The sequence below is a fragment of the Meleagris gallopavo genome, chromosome 4 (assembly GCF_000146605.3).
Source record: "Meleagris gallopavo isolate NT-WF06-2002-E0010 breed Aviagen turkey brand Nicholas breeding stock chromosome 4, Turkey_5.1, whole genome shotgun sequence".
NCBI classification, from domain to species: domain Eukaryota; kingdom Metazoa; phylum Chordata; class Aves; order Galliformes; family Phasianidae; genus Meleagris; species Meleagris gallopavo.
The window spans coordinates 33014776-33035248 of NC_015014.2; the positions used below are offsets into that span (position 1 = coordinate 33014776).

Consider the following 20473-nt stretch of genomic DNA (forward strand, 5'->3'; position numbering starts at 1 on the left):
GCTCACAACCGCTCCGTTACCATGACAGCGACCCCGCCGCCGTTGCGCCGCAAGCACGGCGCTCTCGTGACGTCACGAGCCCGCCAAGCCTCCATTGGTCCCGACGAAGCAGGCGGGCGGGCCTCCGGCACGTCCGGCTCGCCGATTGGTCGGCTCGCCGTCGCGGCGTGTGGCGGTGGGGAGCTCGTCTCGGCATCCCGTGTGATCCCGGTGCGGTGCGGCCGCAAGCAGATGGTGAGCGCTTTCCCCTTCCCCTACGCCAGGCTGGCTGTGCGCGGCCCGCGCCGCTCCGTCTCAAGGAGCCTGCAGGGTGCGGGGGATGGCCAGGCCCTCACCACGCTGCCTTCCGGGCCGCAGGGTCCCCACCTGGGGAGCGTGGCGGGCCCGCAGCATCCAGCCGCTCAGACCTGCGAACGCCTTTGCCCCAACGGAGCCGATGCTCTCAGACATCCCATTTCAGTACCGAATTTGAGGACTGCCTAAATTTGTCTCCCGCTTCCAGTCACGACCCATATAACCAGTTCATTTTGAGGCTGTCTGCCTGCTTTCTCTAGCATTCCCTTTAACTGGCAGTCTTTCTGCTTAGAGCTGAACACGGGAAGCCCGGATACTTCTTCCCTCAGAACAAAGTCTTCACCTCGGTTTCTTTCTGAAATAATCTAAGAAAACGCACATAGATGCCCAGTTGCAGTCGACCAGGTGCAGCAAAGAATGTTTCTCACTATGCTACACCTTTACCATTATTTCTAATTTAATTGTGTTTTGACTTTTTTTCTGAGTGAGCTGTTTGTCATCTTTCCTCTTTCTGAAGGCATCCAACTATAGAAAACCTGGCTTCAGTACAGCCCAGCGAAAGAAAAGTGGCTTGAAACCTGAACTTACAGAAGAGCAAAAGCAGGAGATCAGAGAAGCTTTTGATTTATTTGATACTGATGGATCTGGAAGCATTGATATAAAAGAACTCAAGGTTTTCAAAGTTTTTTTTTTTCTTGGATGGAAGTATGACGGGTCACAGGATTGCAGCTGCTTTTTTTGTTTGCCCAGGCCTAACTTGCTCTGTTTTAAAATGGCTTAGGTTTATGAATAGCAGTAATGACTTACTGCCATGACTGAACTTGGGGTGTACTACATGGATAACCTGAAAAACCTGTGCGTAATAGAGAGCTGCCAGACTTCTCTAATGCATGCATAGTTGGTCAGGTAGTTTTGAATGTCTGAGCATGAGAGGAACTAAACAGTTCTTGAACTAACTGTATGCATTTCTGTTTTCATGACTGGCTAAGGCCACTGTTTCTGGGAACTGGAATTCTTTTGTTTTAGGATGAATACCAGAACACAAAATGTTTTCTTCATCCTGGTCGTAAACACACAGATCTTGCACTTACTCAGGAAAGATACTACCATTTTTTCATACATATAATCCACAGATTATCTGCTCTTTTATTTAAAAAAGAATAAAACAGAGATGTGAGTTGCACTTTAGTTGGCAATTCAGGCAATGTCTGTGTGCATGTACACGGTGGTACAAGGGGAAATTTACTTTCTGTTATGTTTTCCCTACCAGTGCCTTACTTTTTTTTTCCCCAAGCCTGAACATTTTATCTTCTTGACCTTGATTCCTCACATAGAAGCATATAACCTCAGTTTCTGCACACATTACCTAAAAGTACAGGGTTGTCTAAACTGTGGCTTATTTCAGGATTTATCTGGCTGTACTTGTACTTGATTAAGGCGACTGTGTTATCTGAACACAGTTTATACATGTGAAAATATAGTTCTTAAAATGGACTGAACTGGTGTGGCACCAACCACTGGTGTAGCACCAGTCACCTCATGCTATGTTTTACTTTTTGAAAATTAATTCCAAAATATGGATACTTTACAATAGAAAGTGGCCCCCTCTGAAAGACAAAGTAGAGTATTTTGAGTTATCCCATCACAAGGCATTAGTCAGAAAACACACTTTAGATAAGTGTGAAGTTTTTAGTGACTTAACACTTTCCAATAGAAAGATGTTTACCATGAAAATTTCTGCCACTGTTTCCACCAAATCATGCAGAAGGAATCAGTGTTAACTGAACAAATCCTCCTCAAGTTGTACGTTCTTGAAACTTCAGTTTCTACATGAAATATGCTGTAATCATTTGTCACACCAGGACCAGCAAATTACTAGTCTTCTTTTTTTTTTTTTTTCAGTAGTGAAGTAAATGTTCTAGGCTGGTAGAATACCAGTTTGGTTTAAACAACATTAAGCAACAACATTTGTACAACCCTCTAAACAGCAACACCCACTTTTATAGTAGTACTTTGCTTGTGCTCTGTAAGACTCAAAAGTTTGCTTTTCTTTTCCTTAGTCCAGCAGTAATTGTGTGATGATTTGCTGAGGAAAAGATTTATGGAGTGTTGTCAGTTGCCCCCACTCCCAGACACGTAACCAAAAGTGCCAAGAGCCATCCTCCTGGATTTCTTTTATCTGTTCACTTGACTGTGTAAGTTAATAACATGTAATTCGGAAGACATCAAAATTAAAAGGCATTCTGCCCTCTACTTCTGATGAATTGAGATTATACCCCTGGTTGCCCTCCTCCCCTTTCCCCAAGTCTCGTTTTGAGAATCCAGTCCTTTCAGGAACCATGCTGAAAAGTAATGTGTAGATCAGAAACGTGGATTAGACATGAAAAGTTTCTCAGGTTCAGGAATACATCTATGTTTCACATGGACCCAAAGAGAAAATACATGAGTCTTACAAATATCAAATCTACTCTATTACTAATATGAAAGATAAAACACACAGGCAAGAGCTATCAGGATGTCTTCCTTGAAATGACTTGTTGTTACAGTTTTAAAGAGGAAATTCGTGTAGCTGCTGCCTTTAGAATTTTGGTGGCCTCCTAACACAATTGCTTTTTGGCACAGGTTGCGATGCGTGCCTTAGGCTTTGAGCCAAAGAAAGAAGAAATTAAGAAAATGATAGCAGATATTGACAAAGAAGGAAGTGGCACCATTGACTTTGAAGATTTTTTGGCTATGATGACACAAAAAATGGTAGGAGTTCTTAAAAATACATCTATATCATCTTGGGACTGCATAAAGAATACTATAAAAGGATATATCACAGCAGCAGGTGTTTTGTAAGTAATAAATATTTTACTTTTCTTCTAGAGTGAAAAGGATTCAAAGGAAGAAATTTTGAAAGCTTTCAGATTATTCGATGACGATGGGACAGGAAAGATTTCATTCAAAAACTTGAAAAGGGTTGCCAAGGAGCTGGGAGAAAATTTAACCGATGAAGAGCTTCAGGTAAATTCTAATTTGCCAGAGCTTTACCAATCCCTGGAGTTCCAAAGGACAGGGTGGGAAATTCATGCAATACAGAAAGAGCTGAGAGATTAGAAATGTGCAGAATAATAAAATACATGGTTCTGTTTTCTTATTTCTTACTTCTGATTTGTTGTTTTTTAATGAATAGAAGGTCTTATATTTAGAATCAAGCCCAGTGCCTGATCAGATATACTCTGTGTTTTGTAGGAAATGATTGATGAAGCTGATCGAGATGGAGATGGAGAAGTGAGTGAGCAAGAATTTTTGAGAATCATGAAGAAAACTAGCTTATATTAAGATTTGTTGCCTTACAGCTGTTCCAAAAGACAACAGGGAAAAGACTTAAAAATGGGTTTATGTCTCCTGCATATTATTATGCTATGTAACGAAAGGACAGATTTTCATCTCATTCTTCTCTTTCACCAAAGTTAGTTGCTGGGAGGGAGTCTGGTACTCAACAAACTGTTCAAGTGAGATACTGCAGAAATAAAAAATACTGCAGAAATGAAAAGGAAGGATGAGTGAGCTGGCAAGGCAGGGTCCCTTTCCCCTCAGGCTCTCAAATGAAGATTTCACTAATTGCCATTTTGGATAAAGAGTGCTGTGTCTTAAGTAGATAATTAAAATAACCTGAAAACATTTCACTTGGCTTGCAAAGATTACTGCTGTTTCTTGGAGAAGCCAAGTCTCACCTTCCCAAGGCTACATAATAAAGAGATCATCTCATAACACCTTAAAGAACCAAAGTACGAGTACAGTATTTTTATTCCTTTTAAGGTTTTAGGTTCATTTTTGTGTCCTTATTCCCATGAAAGTCTCAGAAATCAATTGCATATTTATATTTATTTCTGTATTAAACACTGTATTCTCCTAGCAAGTTCATTTTGGACCCAGTGGGAAACAAACATATGTAACTAGTTTTTGGTTTTTCATTCCAAGCAGCATACCATCAGTAAACAATCTTTTCTTTAACTATTCCATGATCTGATACCTGAAAACTGGCTTACTTGAGTCTTATCTGCTTGGATTTTCAAAGCTTATAGTATGACCAGTTAACATCTTGTGCCATTGCTGTTACTCCAGAGACTTTGTGGAATTGTTATTCTGCCATGATTTTAAGTACTTAAGGAAAGCACAGCTCTAGGGCACAGTAGAGGAAGTTCTCTCTAGCTATTTAGTTATCAAGTAGCAGAGAGGAATTGCATCTGAAGTGAAAAAATAGCTCACTTTGGACACCTGTGGATATATTCAGATCCATGCAATCCAAATTCATTTCAGGTATCACACCCTTTTTTATTCTTATCAAGTATTTTCAGTTTTTTAATATTTCTTGTACATAATATTATCAATCCAGAATTTACTGGAGAGGCACACTTCCATCCTATTGTGACACAGCAGCAATGCACAGCCTGAAATCTGATTATTTGCTTAGGCAAGGTGGATTTATCCTTGCGTCATGATACAACATTCAGCCCAGGGGAAACTGTATACCCTAATCCACGTCTCTGTTTGGCTCCTTATTACAGTTGCCTCAGCTCTGATGAGCTGTAAGGGCCCACCATGGGGAGAATTACTTTCAGCAATGGAAAGGGGAAGTGTTTATTGACACTTCTCCTTAGCAAGCAAATGTGGAGCTGGCATGTAGTCCTCTGAGTTTCATACTCTGAACTGTTCTCTGAATAGACTCTCTCTAACCTATACAGTAGGCTTAAACCTGCTCACAGCCATAACAACCTCAGAGATCTGTGAAGTCCACTATTTAGACGTTCAGTGGCAGTAGATGTAAGCTAGAGTACTGTTTTTAAAATGTGTATTAACGTTGTATAGTGTGAAATAAAAATGTTTTGCAAGTTAATGACGTGGTGTGTTTAATAACTTACACTGACAAAACTACATTTTCAAAAATAATTTTGAAGTGTTAAGCAGTTCACCAAGTATGCTTTTGCTTTATCTTTTCTTTTAGAGAGAGAAATTCCTAGTTGCAGTAGTCTTTCCCTCTTCTGCTGTGCTGATTAAAAGTTTCTAGTACTAACCACTTATAATCAGAAAGGGAAATTTCAAGTTCTAGTTGATGATGGGGAATCCCAGAGCTGATTAGAGTGACTGTACTTTTAATACTGTCACAGGAAGAGAATGATGACTGCTGTTTACCTATGATGCATGTCACATCTGTCTTCCTGTTCTAATCCTGCTACTTGACTTCTGAAGTAGGAAAAAGATACACAGTCATACTTACTGATGAGGAAATTTCATTTCTGGCTTGCACATTAATTTCTTAAGTCTGGAATGTTGGACCGTGCCTGAATTAGCACAGAACTTGCAAATGTTAACGTAACAGAACAAGTGTCTCATGCTGCTTTAGTCTGCATTACAGTGAGAGATATCTTGCCTTGTCTTCAGCCACAGACACCACGTATGATGACTATCAGCAACTTTGGCAGCAGCCCACAGCAGTGCTGTGGTTCTGTGCAAATTGTTTTCATAGAATCATTGTCACTGTGAGTCCTTCCACACCTTAAAGAATTTCTTGTTTACATTTGTGTAGCTAGTGGTGGAAAAGGAGCCTGACTGAAGCCAATGCTGAGCTCAGAGTTAAGTTTTTGTGGGGAACCAGAGCTGAGCTGCCCAATTATCCTTCTACTGGGCTGGCAACATTCTGCTTAGTGAATTGTGAAAATACTCTGCAGATGTTTTTCCCAGACTCTGCCCTAGTGGCTTATCCTAAAGAAAACAGTTTCACTAGAGAAGACAGATTACTTGCACCCCCTCCCACTCTTCACTCTATACTCAAAAATACACTAACTTAAGAAGTTGGAGCGCTTCTCAGAGACCTGGATTCAATTCTTTAGCATTAAAACAGTGAAATGGAGGCAAAGCAGTGATTCAGGTTTCCTTGCAAGAAGGGACTCATGTCTAAAAGCACCTGAATCCAAGAGAAATCATCAGTATGTGCACACAGAGACCAGCACCTGATGCAGAGCAGATAGCTTCATTCCTGAGCCAGAAGCAGATGGCTGTGAGCTCCATTCTATACATCCCTTTACCTCTTCGTGCTGAGAGGGGGACAGGTTCTTACCTGGCATTTGCAATTCCACTTGGACAGCTGTAGTTCAGATGCTTCAACACGTATTTCCAGCTGGAACCCTCCTCCTCAACACCAGCAAAGCTGGATTTTCAGTTTGAGTTTCAGTTGGAAACTGGGCAAAAAGGAAAGTGGAACTGTTATTTGTGTTTGGCAAGCACCTAAATATCAAAATGTTGATAGGGGATAATAGTTGCTTGGGAAATAATGTTGCAAATTGCATCCAATGAAAAATGCTTTTATATGAAAATGTGCTGGGATTTTGATACCAAGTAGTTCAAAAGAAAAAAAAAATGTTACTTAGAAGTTAACTTCCAAAATATGCCAATTGGTTGGCAATTTTAGATTAATCCTTCCTGCTATCTTCCCCCTGCCACTTGAAGTTGTCATCTCTCAGTCCCACAATCCTGCCAGTCACACAGTAAAGGGAATCTTCAGTTGGCTTTAGAGAAGCCGAAGTGAAAAATATGTTCCTAAGATGCTCCAAAACACAAGTTCTCTTTCCAAGCTTAGTTACATATGCTAACAGAAACCAGCCACAGCTGCCTGATGCATTTACAGCACTCAGGCACAGAGAGTAAATAACGAGTTCAGAGTGCTCCTCAGACATCCTTCAGTACAGGGAATAGCAGACACAACATTCATATCTCCTGCTGCAGGGGAGCGACCGACCTGCCCGGCCTGCAGACTGAGATGGTCTTTGACATTTGAGGTAAGAATTCCTATGAGAATAACTCTGCAGAGATTGTTTCTTTTGCATTACATCTGTAAATAGCATGCCAGTGAGTGACCAGTCATAAAGAAACATCTGGTACGCTCGGTCCCAGAGAGCACTTGGCTGAGTGGCTCCCGCAAAAAGAAGACAACAATCACCCCTTTGCTACAGCTCAGAGTGACTGTGAAGGGCCACACTGAGCAGGCATGGAGTTCCGATTTCAGTGGGCATTCCACACACTCCTTAGCTACACGATGTGCACTCCTCCATCTATACATTAAGATGTGTAAGTCTTTCCAGTTCTCTCTACGGTAGTAAAGAACTGATAGATCTGAGAGTCTGGCAGTCTCGCTAGAGGGCATCCAGTTACTAATGTGCGGGTGATACTAATTTCTCTTCTCTGTGGCTTTTAACGATGATCAAAAGTAGGCTAACAAATACCAGCCTGCTGGGGCTTGAAATACACAGTTGGATACCAATTTTTTTGCTTGTTTCTTTTTTAAAGAACGCAGCACTTTTCGTGGAACTCCAGCACAAAATATTCTAATTAATTAGCTGCTTGTTCAAAGCTAAGCCCCCAAACCACACTTTCTCAAACTCCCACTCTGTATCAGTAGCTCTAGGCATGCTCTCAGGGGAGCAGAGAGCTGAGTTTGCCTTTCACACAGTCCTCCTGAGCTCTCCAACCACTACTCTGCAGGCTTATTTTCTCCCTTTAGAAATACTAGTACCAAGTGGAACCACTTTAAGCAGAAAGACAGAGCCAGACCCATTGTGGAATGCTGGTAGCCCTCTCTTGGGATGTCGGAAAACTGGAATCTCAGTCTTGCTTTGAGACAAGAGGAAGAAGGATTTGAGAATTAGACCTATGCCCCAAGGTAAGTGTGTTGACCTTATGGAGACAGTTTACACTGGGATGGATGTCTTATTCCAACAGCCTTTTTGTGTTGCAGAGTGATCTAAAAAATAAGTTTTCAGGAAACTGCCTGGCAAAGCTCACAAGCAGGGTAGATGGACAGCTGCCTAACAGGTTAATGATGGCTCAGAATATCAAAGTTTTTACAGCTTGTACATATATACTGCTGGAAAAAAATAGGGTCCATGAGGAAAAGATGTAGAGTTACAGTTGGTTCAAAACAAAGGATCCGGGAAGTTTGACACTCCAAAACCTGATCTGCATGTGACCAATTGCTCAAGAAGTACAGAGAGAGAGTCTTGAAGCCATCAGCCAAGCCTCCCTGCTGCATCGGGAGCCCAGCAGAGCTAGAACACATAGGAAATGTGCTCCCATTCAGTGCAGCAGAACATGCAGAGAATGTGGTACCTACCTTTAAAAGGCTCAGCCTTTTTTTGACCTTGCATATTTTTAGGTGCTCACTCTCATAGAGACAGGAACCTAAAACTGTAGGTTCTTTGGAAGCCTGGCTGCCACCAACTACAAATTTGAAAAGTCACTTTTTGTCAGTCAGATTTTACATTGTGAATAAGAACAAAACAAAACTGTCAAGCCTAAGTTGGAAATACGAAAGATTCTGGGCACAACCGTAACAGTTTTGCATGCATTTATTCTCCCAGTGTTTGATGTGCATGCATGGAAGTACAAATGTGAGCATGAACTTAGAAGTGTCATTTGGAAATAGGGTGAATTTGCTGTAATATTTTAGTCCCATATAGGATATGGTGTGTTCGCTGTGAAGAAGTGTAACCCTTAGTTGTCTGGAACAAAAACCCAATCGGTTAAGCCCAAAGACAAAGTCAAGGCAATGCTGGGATGGATACTGCCACTCCAGTGCCACAGTTCAGGGCCATGAGGCTGGGCTGTGCTGCAGGGCATTGCACACACACTTCATGAAGAAAAAGTGACCATAAACACTGTAAGTCTGATTTATAAATACATCTCACTAGGAACAAGCCACATCTAAATGAACTTCTAAAGATTTCCTACCAGATTATCTCAATTTAAGGAAACACACATTTTTAAAAGCTATTTTAAAATAAAAACAAAGCTGATGTGTCCTCTTTAAATAGCTTATGGCAAGATCATCCAAAGATGAAATACACAGAAACGCGGTTTCCACACCTTTTGAATGTTTTGTGCAAGTCAGTTCATATGATGTAGTCAATTATGTGCGGTCAAAGGTGATGATGACTGCAGAGTGATTTTGAAAGGGAGGTTAATAAAATGATAGGAGACTGAGGTACAGATAAGATCCAAAAAATGGGGCAGGCAGAGCCACACTATCTATGAAACCCAACATCTAGGTATGTGTTATTTGTTGTTTCAGATTCCTGACAAGGTCCCTTCTGTAAGTTTGAGTAGGAAGGACTAGTAGTGCCATCTTCAAATCCTTGTCACTTATTTCCAAAGCTGTCAATTACTCACTGCTTGACAGCTAACTATTTACAAAGAGAAACAGAAACCAGCTTTGCATGCAACTCTTCCAAATAAACTCAGCTAAGAAAGATTTTTCAGTAGCTTTTAATTCTGATAGTATAAGCTGCTACTTGTGGTCCTAAAGGTATGTTTTGCAGAAACAAAACAAGATTTTTTTTTCCCCAAGGTGGAAAAAAACCCTCCACACACCAGTGGGGGTACAGTCTGTCTAAAGCAGATGTATGCTTTTGTAAATAACACTGCAATTGCAAAATAAGTGCGATTATTTTCTGTAAGCAGAAAAATTCTGTAGTTGAGAATAGAATTTGGTAAGCACATCCCTTACCAGGCAACTTTTCAGCTTTCTCCTTCATATTAAGGTCCAATAAAGCATTTAACAAAATGGCTGACAGTCCCAAGTATTACTTCTGTTCATCCTGCAAAACAAATACATGTTCTCTGTTGAGCCCAGTAAAACAAGTCACCCCACGCTTGGGGTCCTTGTGCAGAAAGCCATTTATGGTATTTAAAACAGCAATATTACAAATCCAAGAGAAAATGAGTTGAAAATACTATCAAAATTGCTAGAGCTGTTCCCAGAAATGAAATGAGTTTCAGAAGAGGAGTGGGAAGAAGCATGTATTCGTTTTCTTTCTAGTACCAAAACAAGATGTAATAGAGGTATTAGAAAGGATATTATTTATTAAGTGGGGTTTTTTGTGCAAACATTCAAAATCCCCCTCACTATCAAATGTCATGCAATACTACGACTAAGTCAAGATCTAGGATGCTTCAATCCCAACCACCTCCTGCTACGGGCTCAGCATCATCTGTTCCCATTGCCTTCAGGAGGACTGAGTGGCGCTTAGCACTTCTGCAAAACCAGGCCCTAGACAATGAAGGCTTTTGGTATGGGCTTCCTATTTCCTGCAGTGGATTTGTGTAGGTGGCTTTGTTACCAGAAATCCATACTCCTACACAGCAACTTCTGACTGTGTTTCTGCAGAAATGACTATAATGAAAGGAATGAAATATTTTAAAAATAATAATCATGTCTCTGTTTCTCCAAACCAATTAGGGTATCTCCTGCTGGTGAGATTAATTTATTCACCTCCTGGGTAACAAAATTAAGAGTAGGGTGGAAAACAACAGGATTAAGACTTGCAGAAGCAGCGAGGCTTGGACTGCCACATGCATGAGGAGGCGAGAGCTCGTCTGGAGTGCCTCATCTCCATGGCCAGCAGCTGAGTCACTGCCCAGCCTGCAGAGCTTCTCACTGCTGCATTTTGCAGCCAGGAAAATCCCACATCCTCCCAGTGGGTGTAGGAAATGCAACCACAGCCTCTGGACGTGCCAACACCAAAAACAAAGGGAGACTGTGGAGCAGGCGGCATCTGTAGACTTGAGACCAGCATCCCATCACCTTGATGATGGGAGCCCAGCTCCTGCGGCACAAGGGCATGGGTGCAAGAGCTGCCCACTAGTTTCCCAGCCTTGATGCTGGCAAGGTATGTGACCAGCACTCAGTCCCCCCACCAGGATCTGCTGTGGCCCCTGGGAAACCACTTCTCCAGTCCCATCCCATCTCCATCCTTGCCGGAAGAAGGTGTGGATATCTCACCCTGGAGGCATTGAAGGCCAGGTTGGATGGGGCTTTGCACAACCTGACCTAGTGCCTGGTAACTCTGCCCCAGTAGGGAGTTGAAACTGGGTGGGCTTTAAGGTCCCTTCCAACCAAAGGCATTCTATGATCCAGTTTCTCTGCTCTTTAGTAAGGGGCAGGTTGCACACACCCCTTGCTCTTGTCCCCTGCAGCCCCCCCCAGCCCCATGTGGAGCTTTCACCTCCACATGCAGAGACTTACTGCAACCAAGCCTTACTGCACTGGGGCAGCCAACGCAACCTGGTCAACTCCAGTGGAGGTCACCAAAACACTTCTCCTGCCTGCCACTCATCTCTGCTGCCTCTCAGCCATTCTCTGTGAGCAGAATGAGGAGGTGGGAGCAATTAGCCAAGCAGATTTTCATCTATGGATTTGCCAGTACCGACTGAACATTGCCAAATGCTGCTTCAGACAAGGGCTCCACAAGCCCACTTCTGGAAAAGCAGCTGGAGATGTTGTTCGCAGTTCTGTATTCCTTCTATGAGTTCCCCACAGCACTTCCCGAGCTCACACTGAGGGTGCTGTTACTCAAAGCAGACCACAAGCATCCTGGGTCAGCCAGAGCCTGCTCCTCCAGCTTAGCCCTAAGTTTAGCTTTCGGGAATGAAAACACACAGGCATGCTGAAAGGGATTTGCCTGGCTGTCTGGGCAACTGCTCCAGACAACAGCTCCTTTGAGAACCTGCTCCCGTGCAGCTGACTAGAAGAGACCTGCCATCCCTGAAGGCGTGCTCACACATGCAGGTGGCAGCAGAGCGGGCACCAGAGGCTGCCTCAGGAACATGCCCAAACAACCTCTGTCAGTCCCCTGCAGTATGAGCCTTCCACAAAGCCTCCAATGGCTTGAGAGCTGCTTAGAACCAGCACCAGCTCCCAGCCATCCCCACCACACAAACACAGCTCCTGGCTGGCACCACACACCACACCTCCTCAGCGGCTTCCCATCCGTCAGAGTGCTGCCCTGTGTCTCCAGCACTGCCTCTCTGCTCTGTTTAACTACTTGTGCTTTCCCTAGGAAGGTTAAGAAGCAAGCACTGTTCAGTAAACAAAGAAGAGAAAAACTTTTCTGGCATTCATGCTCTGTCATATTTGTTCCATGCTCATACTGCATGAAACGGGAAAGCAGAGACAGGGGAAAATAGTTACACTTTGAAGGGAAAAAATAGACCAGCCTTTCCTAGCCACATCTCAGCACACATCCACTGCACGGACCACGTGCTGCCTAGTCTTCCATCAGGTGACCTAAAAGGTGCATGCATATTTTTGGAATTAATTCCTTTCTACAAGCTGGAGTTAGGAAGAACTGATACAAATCAGTAGGATGTGAGATGCTGCCTCATTGTCCTTAAGTTCAAAAGTTTATGATGGCTTTTGAACGCTATGTGAAAATATAAAGATGGCAGATGAGTTCCCTTTAAACTACAAAATAATCCATTTTTAAAAAACAAAGCACTGACTGAAACTGAATCTATGTATTTAATGGAAAATGGAGTCTAGGACAGTATCTTTTGTGGCATAGTTGCCACCCTGAAACTTCTGTAGTTCAGAAGGTGACATAAGTATTTGACAAAAATGAAATTGTTTGACTCTTATTTCAGAAATTTCCACTGAGAAATTGGCTTGTCCAAGGCACTACTGCTTTTTTAAAAATTACATCAACTTCAGTAGATTTTACTTGATAATGCTCGCTAAGTTCCTAGTAATTACCGCTATTTATTATTTACATATGAAATTTTAGGGACTATCCCAGCAGAAAGTAACAGCCCCATGCCCTAGAAGGCCTTCAGTCATAGCTGAAGACAACTGAAAATGAACAGTACAGCAAAGAATACATAAGGCATCGCTGGTCTGAAATCCAAGAAACATGAACATCCTTCTGATGTTCATTTCCTAGAACAGGGACATTTCCCAAAGGCATAAGAAAATTGAAATTGGGATGCTTTGGAAGAATTAAAAAAAATATACTCCTAAATATGCAGTAGGAAAGCAGTAGGTCCTTGGAGAGTGGATCAGCATGAAGCAGAAGGGAACATACTGACAGCAAACAGGACATGCCAGCGAGGCTGAGCTCATCATAGCCAGCCTGTAGCAAACAGACCTTTGTCTTGCACTGAACATGATAGAGCAGAGGGATTCCACAGAAATTATTTGAGCAGTGGGAAGGCTTAGAAAATTAGCACAAAATGACCACATGAAAGCCAAAAAGAATCCTGCAATAGAAGATAGACAAGAGGAAAGGCTTAGTTCTGTGAATAAAACGTGTACATTATTGAATAAACACATCGAGATTTAAACACCACTTGGATACAGAGCAGTCCCTGTCAAAGATGAAACCCAAGTTGCAAGTCTGATTGAGAAACAAAAGAAACAAGATGCTGGGGATTTAATGCTCAGTGATCCATTACAGCCAGTGCTCACATTTCTCAAGGCGCCCAATCCATGTTGCAGATTAGCCTTACTGCAAATGAAGAGGCACTGGAGAAGTCCCTGAGCACCACCAGCAGATTCAGGCATCGGTGGCACAAATGAAGCTGCACAACCCTCTAGGCTTGCAGGTCCAAAACCTGTTTGTGTGCTTTTGGGCAGGACTGCTCCTAAATCACCAGCCTCACTGCCATGTCAAACCATTTAGGTGTTTTTACCTGGGGCTGCTCAGAATTTAGGGTTCCAGGAGCAAGTGTCACCACATTATTTGCCCATCTTAGTTCAGGCTCCTACATGTGAATCATTCACAAACCAGAAAAAAACATTCATCACCAGTTTTCCCCATCTGAGACCTCTTGCCTGGGAAGGAATTGGCCAACAGCTCCTTTCAGTTGCTCGGTCTTTGTGTTTACAGTGACTGGTGTTGCTTGGCTATGCTGCACACTGCCATTCTTTACTCTTTACGTGAATGACAAGGCTAAAATGCTGAATGGAAGCTAACAAATAATACATCTTCCACATCTTCTCAGAGATCTGAAAAGTTAACATCAAACACACATGAGCAAAAAGTACAGGGAAACCGTTCTCTGGTTTTCTAAAACTAACAGAAGATATCAGGGATTGGCTTTGGATCTGGCAAGCCGAGGAGTTGTTTTCAGTACTCTTCATTTATTTCTTGAGCTTCTTCAAGGGCATATTTCCTGCTTTATTCATTTATAAGAAGCTGACAACCCTTACACAATAACCCACTAACAACTTCAGCATCGTATGTTAAACAAAAGAAACACAGAGTGCACTGTTGGTCAGTAGCGTTTAAGACTGAGCAAAAAACTACACTCTCATCATTTGGCTTAGGCTCTCAATGCACATTTGTACAGTAAATTTATTCCAGTTGTCAGGCTTTCCATTTGACCTTTTAAACAGTGGCATGCAGCCCCACAGTCCTTTTGCAGCCCCACATCTCTGTTGTCAGTGACTCAGCAGCTCATCGGATACCCCGCAAAGTCTGCAGGCACACAGGATTATGTGGTTTTCAGTGACAATTTTCCATTAGCGTTTTTTTACTTCCTTCTAATTTAAATCAGCCTGATATTAACAAGCAAAAGATGGAAGCCTTTGATAATGTCTTCTTCAGCAGACCGGATGGGATATGTTAATTAGAATCATAGAATCACTGAGGTTAGAAAAGACCCCCTAAGATCATCCAGTCCAACCACCAAACCATCTCCACCACACACACTAACCCTATCTCTCAGTGCCACATCTCCACCTTTATTGAACACCTGCAGGGTTGGTGACCCCACCACCTCCCTGGGCAGGCTGTGCCACTGCAGCACCACTCTTTCTGAGAACCAAAACCTTTCAAACCAAAACTCCCCTGGTACAACTTGCGGCCATTCCCTCTTCTCATCCTATCACTGTTACCTGGGAGAAGAGGCCAACTCCTATCTAAACACCACCACCATCTCCTTTCAGGTGGTTGTAGAGAGCAAATTATACATATGAAAATCATGATGCTAAAAATGAGGTGTACTACACCACTTTATGATGGCATATTATGATGACAATTAACGTTATTCTCAGTGCTTTTTTCTTTCATAAACACTTACTGATGTTTAGTCGCTGATTAAATAATGATTTGCAGACCTGTTGATGAATGGCTGATATAATGATATCATATTGCAGCACTTGTGGTCAAATGCAGTTTCCATAGCATAACTGAGAATGCAACAAGGAAAAATTAGGAACCGGTTGGTACTATGCAGCCTGCACTACTTGCATAATTCAGTCCTTGGTGGCTGCTTTATTTTATGGGGCTGCAAAAGTGCACACAAGGGACTGTTTTTGACAGAGCCTGACTTACTCTAACAAAGGGCTAAGTAAGTTGTTCAGAAATGCTTCTATACAAAGAAACTCTGGAAGATTGTTTCAACCACCTTTTTTTCATCATCCTAGCTCTTAAATCCGAGATTCACTGAGGTACAAAGACAAGAGGAGATGGGGGAAAACTGACGCAAGGAAATACTGTTTTTAGAGAAGACTGTGGAAGCATATGCCACAGTACTGCTACAGCTCTGCTGCGAGCAAGGTCCTTCCACATCAGACAGCTCTAAAAGGAAAATTCAGCTACAGAGCAGAACAGCACCAACATGACCAGAAGCCATCAAGCCCTCAGGGAACTGCCAGGAAAGAGCAGTATGCTTGCAAAGACAAGCTCTTGTAGTTAAGAGCAGAAATAACTATTTCTGCTTAGTTAAGTCCCTTTTTGAGTACCATCGTTGGTTTTCAATTAAAACCTCACAGATTTCACCACATAATTCTTGCTACTGACAGAAAAATTACTCAGTTCATTGACCTAGTTCTTCACATTATTTTGTGTCATGTAAATCAAGCATAAGTTCCCCTATTAATTTTTTTTTTTTTTTTAATGCAATGTGGTCATGTAAATCTCATTGCTCCTTACAAACCTGACAACATTTTGTTGCAAACAGATGAAAAACAATGCAGGACTGTTTCCAACTTTCACTCGCAACATGAAGCTGAGAGAAAAAACACAGGCAACACAACTGAGAAAATCAGCAAACTTCTCATGCTGAAGGCAGTCAGTGTTTCGTATCAGCACCCAGCATAGGGCACTGCTTTGTGGCAGCTGATAGTGCTCACCTGTGCATCAGGACTCCAGGCAATCTAAGTTGGGAATCCAGAAAACGCACAATTTCTGTCCCTGTGTTGGAAAAAAATTTGTTCTTTTCAGCTTGTGATCATTACATATAGTTTGAGGGCTGAACCCTCAAACAGGCAAAAGGAATTCTGCAACTGTCTTAATAGAGGAAGTCAGTGACTATTATGGAATTAGGGGCAGAATTAATTGCTGGGATAAGGGACAGATGGGAAAGGAGTGAGAGAACACAGTCTGACTTCAGCTTTGGTGAATTAGAGAGGAGCACAGATCCCCTATTCATGGGCCAAAAAGTTCTGTTTCATGCACGTGCACAAACCAAAAGTGATGGTTACACAGATGAAAAAAAAAATCCCCTCCTCACTCTTTTGAGGGAGTCTGACTCATGATTTTCAGATTTTTGGGGACTTTTAAAGGCTTTTCTCACAGTAGAAGCCACAGCCACAGCACTGAATAAGCAAAGGTGGGTGGGAAGGTCTCACACCAGCAACAAGCAGAAAGGAGCAGTGAAGCAGTTAGGGCATTTCTTAATTTTTAACACTGGATTCTGTGCTGTGAACAAGCTTTTACTAAGCTGTCTTTTGGGGCGAGGTAGAACTTGTTTTGATGACTAGGTTTCTAACATTTAAAGAAAAAGAGAAGTTTACATTCCCTGCTCAGAAGCCATGCAGGCACCTGATCTTTGTGACCAGGGCTGGGATACAAACAGCCCCAGTGCTGGCCTCTATCACTTGAGCTAGCACCCTTCCAGGCAGTGTGGAGGTTTTCCTCCCCTGTGTGGACCTGCCTCGGCAGGCATGGATGCATTGGCTCAGCTTTGCCATGCACAACCTTCCCTGTCACTTCTGTTCCCTTCTCTCTTCCACCATCACTTATTACTTGCCTTATTTTTATTTTCTTCTGGTCCCAGCACTGCAGAGCCTGGCCAGCTCCCTCTCCCGTCCAGCCCCTCTTGCATAACTCAAAATATCTCCTTCTAGATCTCTCTAACACTGCTGCTTTTCCTGCTAAGGAAATTAAAGAAATGATTATTAAGAGGATTTTGGGAGAAACCCACAACCAGCTCCCCCTGATGAGGAAGATCTGTTTGACATGCTGCCTTCAGCATCCACAGTGGAAGGTGCTTTGGACAATTTCATTGATGACCTCTAGAAGGACCCTACCAGCAAAATGCTTGGTGTTTGTCACCAGGCTGTGTTTGAGGAAGGTATTTCTGTGGCACTAGCACAGGTGATGCCTTCCCTCTCCTTCAGGCAGGCATTGCAACCTTGTTCCAGCTGTTAAAACTGTTAGAGGTCTCTGACTCCTCTTCACATGATATGATATCAGACTATATGAGTCCTCTGCTGTACATCTTTCTTTTCATGAAAATTTTAGGAATTTCAAAGCCCAGTTCTGCACACTTGAATTGAAAGGAATCAAGCGCAGTTTGTTTAAGCAGTAGAATATTTATCTGGTCTTTAGCTGGAGACTACCTCTGGTTTCTGCAAAACTTCAGTAGCATGTGTGCTCATGACCTATGTTTGTTTTTCATTTTCAGTAATCCTTAAAAGTTAGGTTCCTACCCTAATGAATTCATTGATCTTTTCCAACTTAGCTAATTTGACAAAGGTTGTGTATGGTTGATCAGATATGTGGTAAACAAACGTTACTGTCAGTCTCAGTTCACTTCTGAGTAAGAGAAGCCCCCACAAGCCAACAGAAGTATTAATGTACGGGCGGAACCAGTGGTTAGGCTGATTTTTTTTATTTTAGGAAGACTCTTTGCTGACCCATTTGCTTTGTACGCCAAAGAAATGCAGCACTGCAGATATGAGCTTTTCTCCTCAAACCACTGACACGCACAAATGGTTTAATCTTTTTTTTTTTTTTTCCTCCCTCATGCAGCCTTCATTTCTGTACCAACATTTACATTTTTATGGATGAGTAATTGAGAGGGAGAATGCACACTAAGAAGGTAAGACTACAGAACAGTGTCTGTTTAGCTTTGGGAAGACTCTAGCCCTTGCTTAAGCTGATATTCTTGCTATGCATTTCTATAGGTGCAATTTGAATCAACTGAAATGCAAATCTTTCTGAATAATGCGTAGATTGGCGTGTTCTGGATTAAGAGTGATGGGTCCCCAAAAATAGTTATTTTTATTCTCCCTTGTGTAGATTACCAACAGAGAAGAAGAAGATCGTGCGCTGATAATTACTTCTTCCAAATATTTAACTTCTAGCGTGCAGAGGCAGATTTTTCCCAGTCTGAAAATTCTTCTCTATTTCTCATAGGAAAAATAATTCACTGTATCTTTTAAATCTTTCTTTTCTTAATGTAACTTTGCCTGATTAAATATTAGGCAGTGCTTTGCCTCTCACATGCCCTTTCAGTAAAGCATTTGCTCTTTCATTATTCAATCAGAAAAGGATAATATTTGGGAAACGGCAAGATTGTATCTAAAGATACAAATTCAAATCAAGGATCCCTTCTTTAGTCAACTCTGACCTATCCTCCAGCTCACAGACTGAGTCTTGTCCAGTTTCAGAGCACGTAATTTTAATACTACTCCTAGTTAAGAGCTGTATCTTCTGTTTTTTAGGCCTTGGCTTACCTCTGACAAAAGAATAATTCTTAATGGCAGTTGGCTAACTACGTGAAATCCTTCAGGCAGGTTATGGTTTTCCCACAAGACAGCCTCCAGGATTAGGGTCTTTGGGGTGGTGCATTTGTATCAGTGATACAACAGATTGTTGTACGGTATTTTAATGCAGCATGATTTCTGATTGATACAAATACGCAGACTCTGCAGCATGAACAGTAGAACTGCACAGCCAAAACCCATCTGCTGACTGTAGCTGCCCACACAACGTCCCTGGCTGTGCTAAGCACCCAGGACCTGCGTGCTGCTCCCCAGCATTGAGCATGAACCCTACCCTAAGCTTCTGCACCCTGTTGCAGCTGACATGGGGAAATCTGCTTTGGATTTTCTGAATTAATTGAAAATATAACCAGAAAGTTGATTCCTTGACAGCGGAGACACTGAAAGAAATGACTGAGAAATCCATAGGCAAGCTTAATCCACATTCCTCAGTATGTGGCCTGCAGCAGTGACCAGAAATGACATGGTGTGTCACAAATACCCTTTGCTCTGCTGCCCCTCTGCATACTTGTGTGCCCCGGGCCAGTGATACTGTGAGTGGAAATGTTCTGAATCATGTCCAGATGCCTCTGCAGCTTACCCATTGGCACTGGGCAGTTTCACTAGGCTTAGAAAAAGCATATTAGGAAATGATAGCAAAGAAAAGGCAAAAGGCCACACCATATGTGCCCAAATATTTCTGTGTGGCGGAGTCCTCCAAAAAGAGCAACATTTTCCATTTCTAAAAACAAGAATTCTGCTCATCTCTTTCTAGGTCACTCATAGCATCACACAGATAACAGATCTTAGCAAAATGTCACCAAAGATAAAGCTCGGGGTTTTCAGAACAGTGCATCTGAAGGTGTGCACTTTATTTAGGCGCCTGCACGGAGGGACAATTTTCATGTGCACTTTCCAAGACTTTCTGTTGAAAGCATTGGCCCATCATAAGCATAGTACCATCATATGTGGGGATTCAGCAGCTAAGCAGGTGGGTCTGTGTGTTGCAACAGAGAAAGGAAAGCTGCAATGGTCCATTTAAACACTGATCTCAAAATAGGATGAAGCAGTGGCCACGCCATTGTCTGTACCACCAACTTTGCTGTTTTCTGACTAATTGTGACTGCTGAGGACTGAGTCACCTAATTGATAGCTGCCAGTGCAACAGAGACAGCTTGCAGGCTGGAAACAGCAGCTCAAGCTTTTATCCCAAAACAAACTCTGTGCTCCACTAAGACTGAAATTTGGTTATAGCTGAATAGCTGGCAAGCAGGAAGGCCTAAACATGCACAATGTACCTCATGCAAGGGAAGATTCTGCAAAATGTAGGGCTGATTACTGGTTGCAGCATAGTTTCTGGAGTGTGATGCCAAAATGGTGCTTTCCTGTCAGGTCCTCCATAGTTCAAAAGCCTTTACTTGGAGAAAATAGAATAGTCCCTATTTTCATGAGCTAGTCAGTAAAATAATGATCTTTGGCTAAAATACATATATATATCACTAAGCCATAATCAAAATATTGTTTTCTTTTAGATACCAGTTTATCTTCAAGGTTTGGCTTGAGTCCATCTCTGACCATACAGATAGCAGCTGT

General features: G+C 42.3%; 2 protein-coding genes across 9 annotated transcripts in view; one reads left to right on the forward strand and one right to left on the reverse strand.

Annotated features, from left to right (window-relative positions):
- BBS12 (Bardet-Biedl syndrome 12) overlaps positions 1-20473 on the reverse strand; it is a 55992-nt gene that overhangs the window by 6966 nt on the left and 28553 nt on the right. For all 7 annotated transcript variants that reach the window (XM_031553080.1, XM_031553081.1, XM_031553083.1 and 4 more), the window contains 2 exons: positions 9839-9929; positions 6398-6518 (listed from right to left, as the gene is read on the reverse strand). The gene's annotated coding sequence lies outside the window, so the exon portion shown is untranslated. The remainder of the gene's footprint in view (positions 1-6397; positions 6519-9838; positions 9930-20473) is intronic.
- LOC100548086 (caltractin) lies at positions 53-5176 on the forward strand. Of its 2 annotated transcripts, XM_003205685.3 has the most exons (5): positions 53-234; positions 812-967; positions 2917-3045; positions 3163-3300; positions 3529-5176. In XM_003205685.3, the coding sequence occupies exons 1-5, from the start codon at positions 232-234 to the stop codon at positions 3616-3618; spliced, it is 516 nt and encodes a 171-aa protein (XP_003205733.1). In that variant the 5' UTR covers positions 53-231; the 3' UTR covers positions 3619-5176. The 2 variants fall into 2 exon arrangements, with proteins under 2 accessions (XP_003205733.1, XP_019470276.1); XM_019614731.2 differs by lacking the exon at positions 812-967 and having other exon boundaries at positions 146-234.

Excerpts from the sequence above, each read along its gene's own strand:
- LOC100548086 (XM_003205685.3), top strand. Across the intron at positions 968-2,916 it reads TTGATATAAAAGAACTCAAG|GTTGCGATGCGTGCCTTAGG; the intron begins GTTTTCAAAGTT and ends TTTTTGGCACAG. Across the intron at positions 3,301-3,528 it reads TAACCGATGAAGAGCTTCAG|GAAATGATTGATGAAGCTGA; the intron begins GTAAATTCTAAT and ends TGTGTTTTGTAG.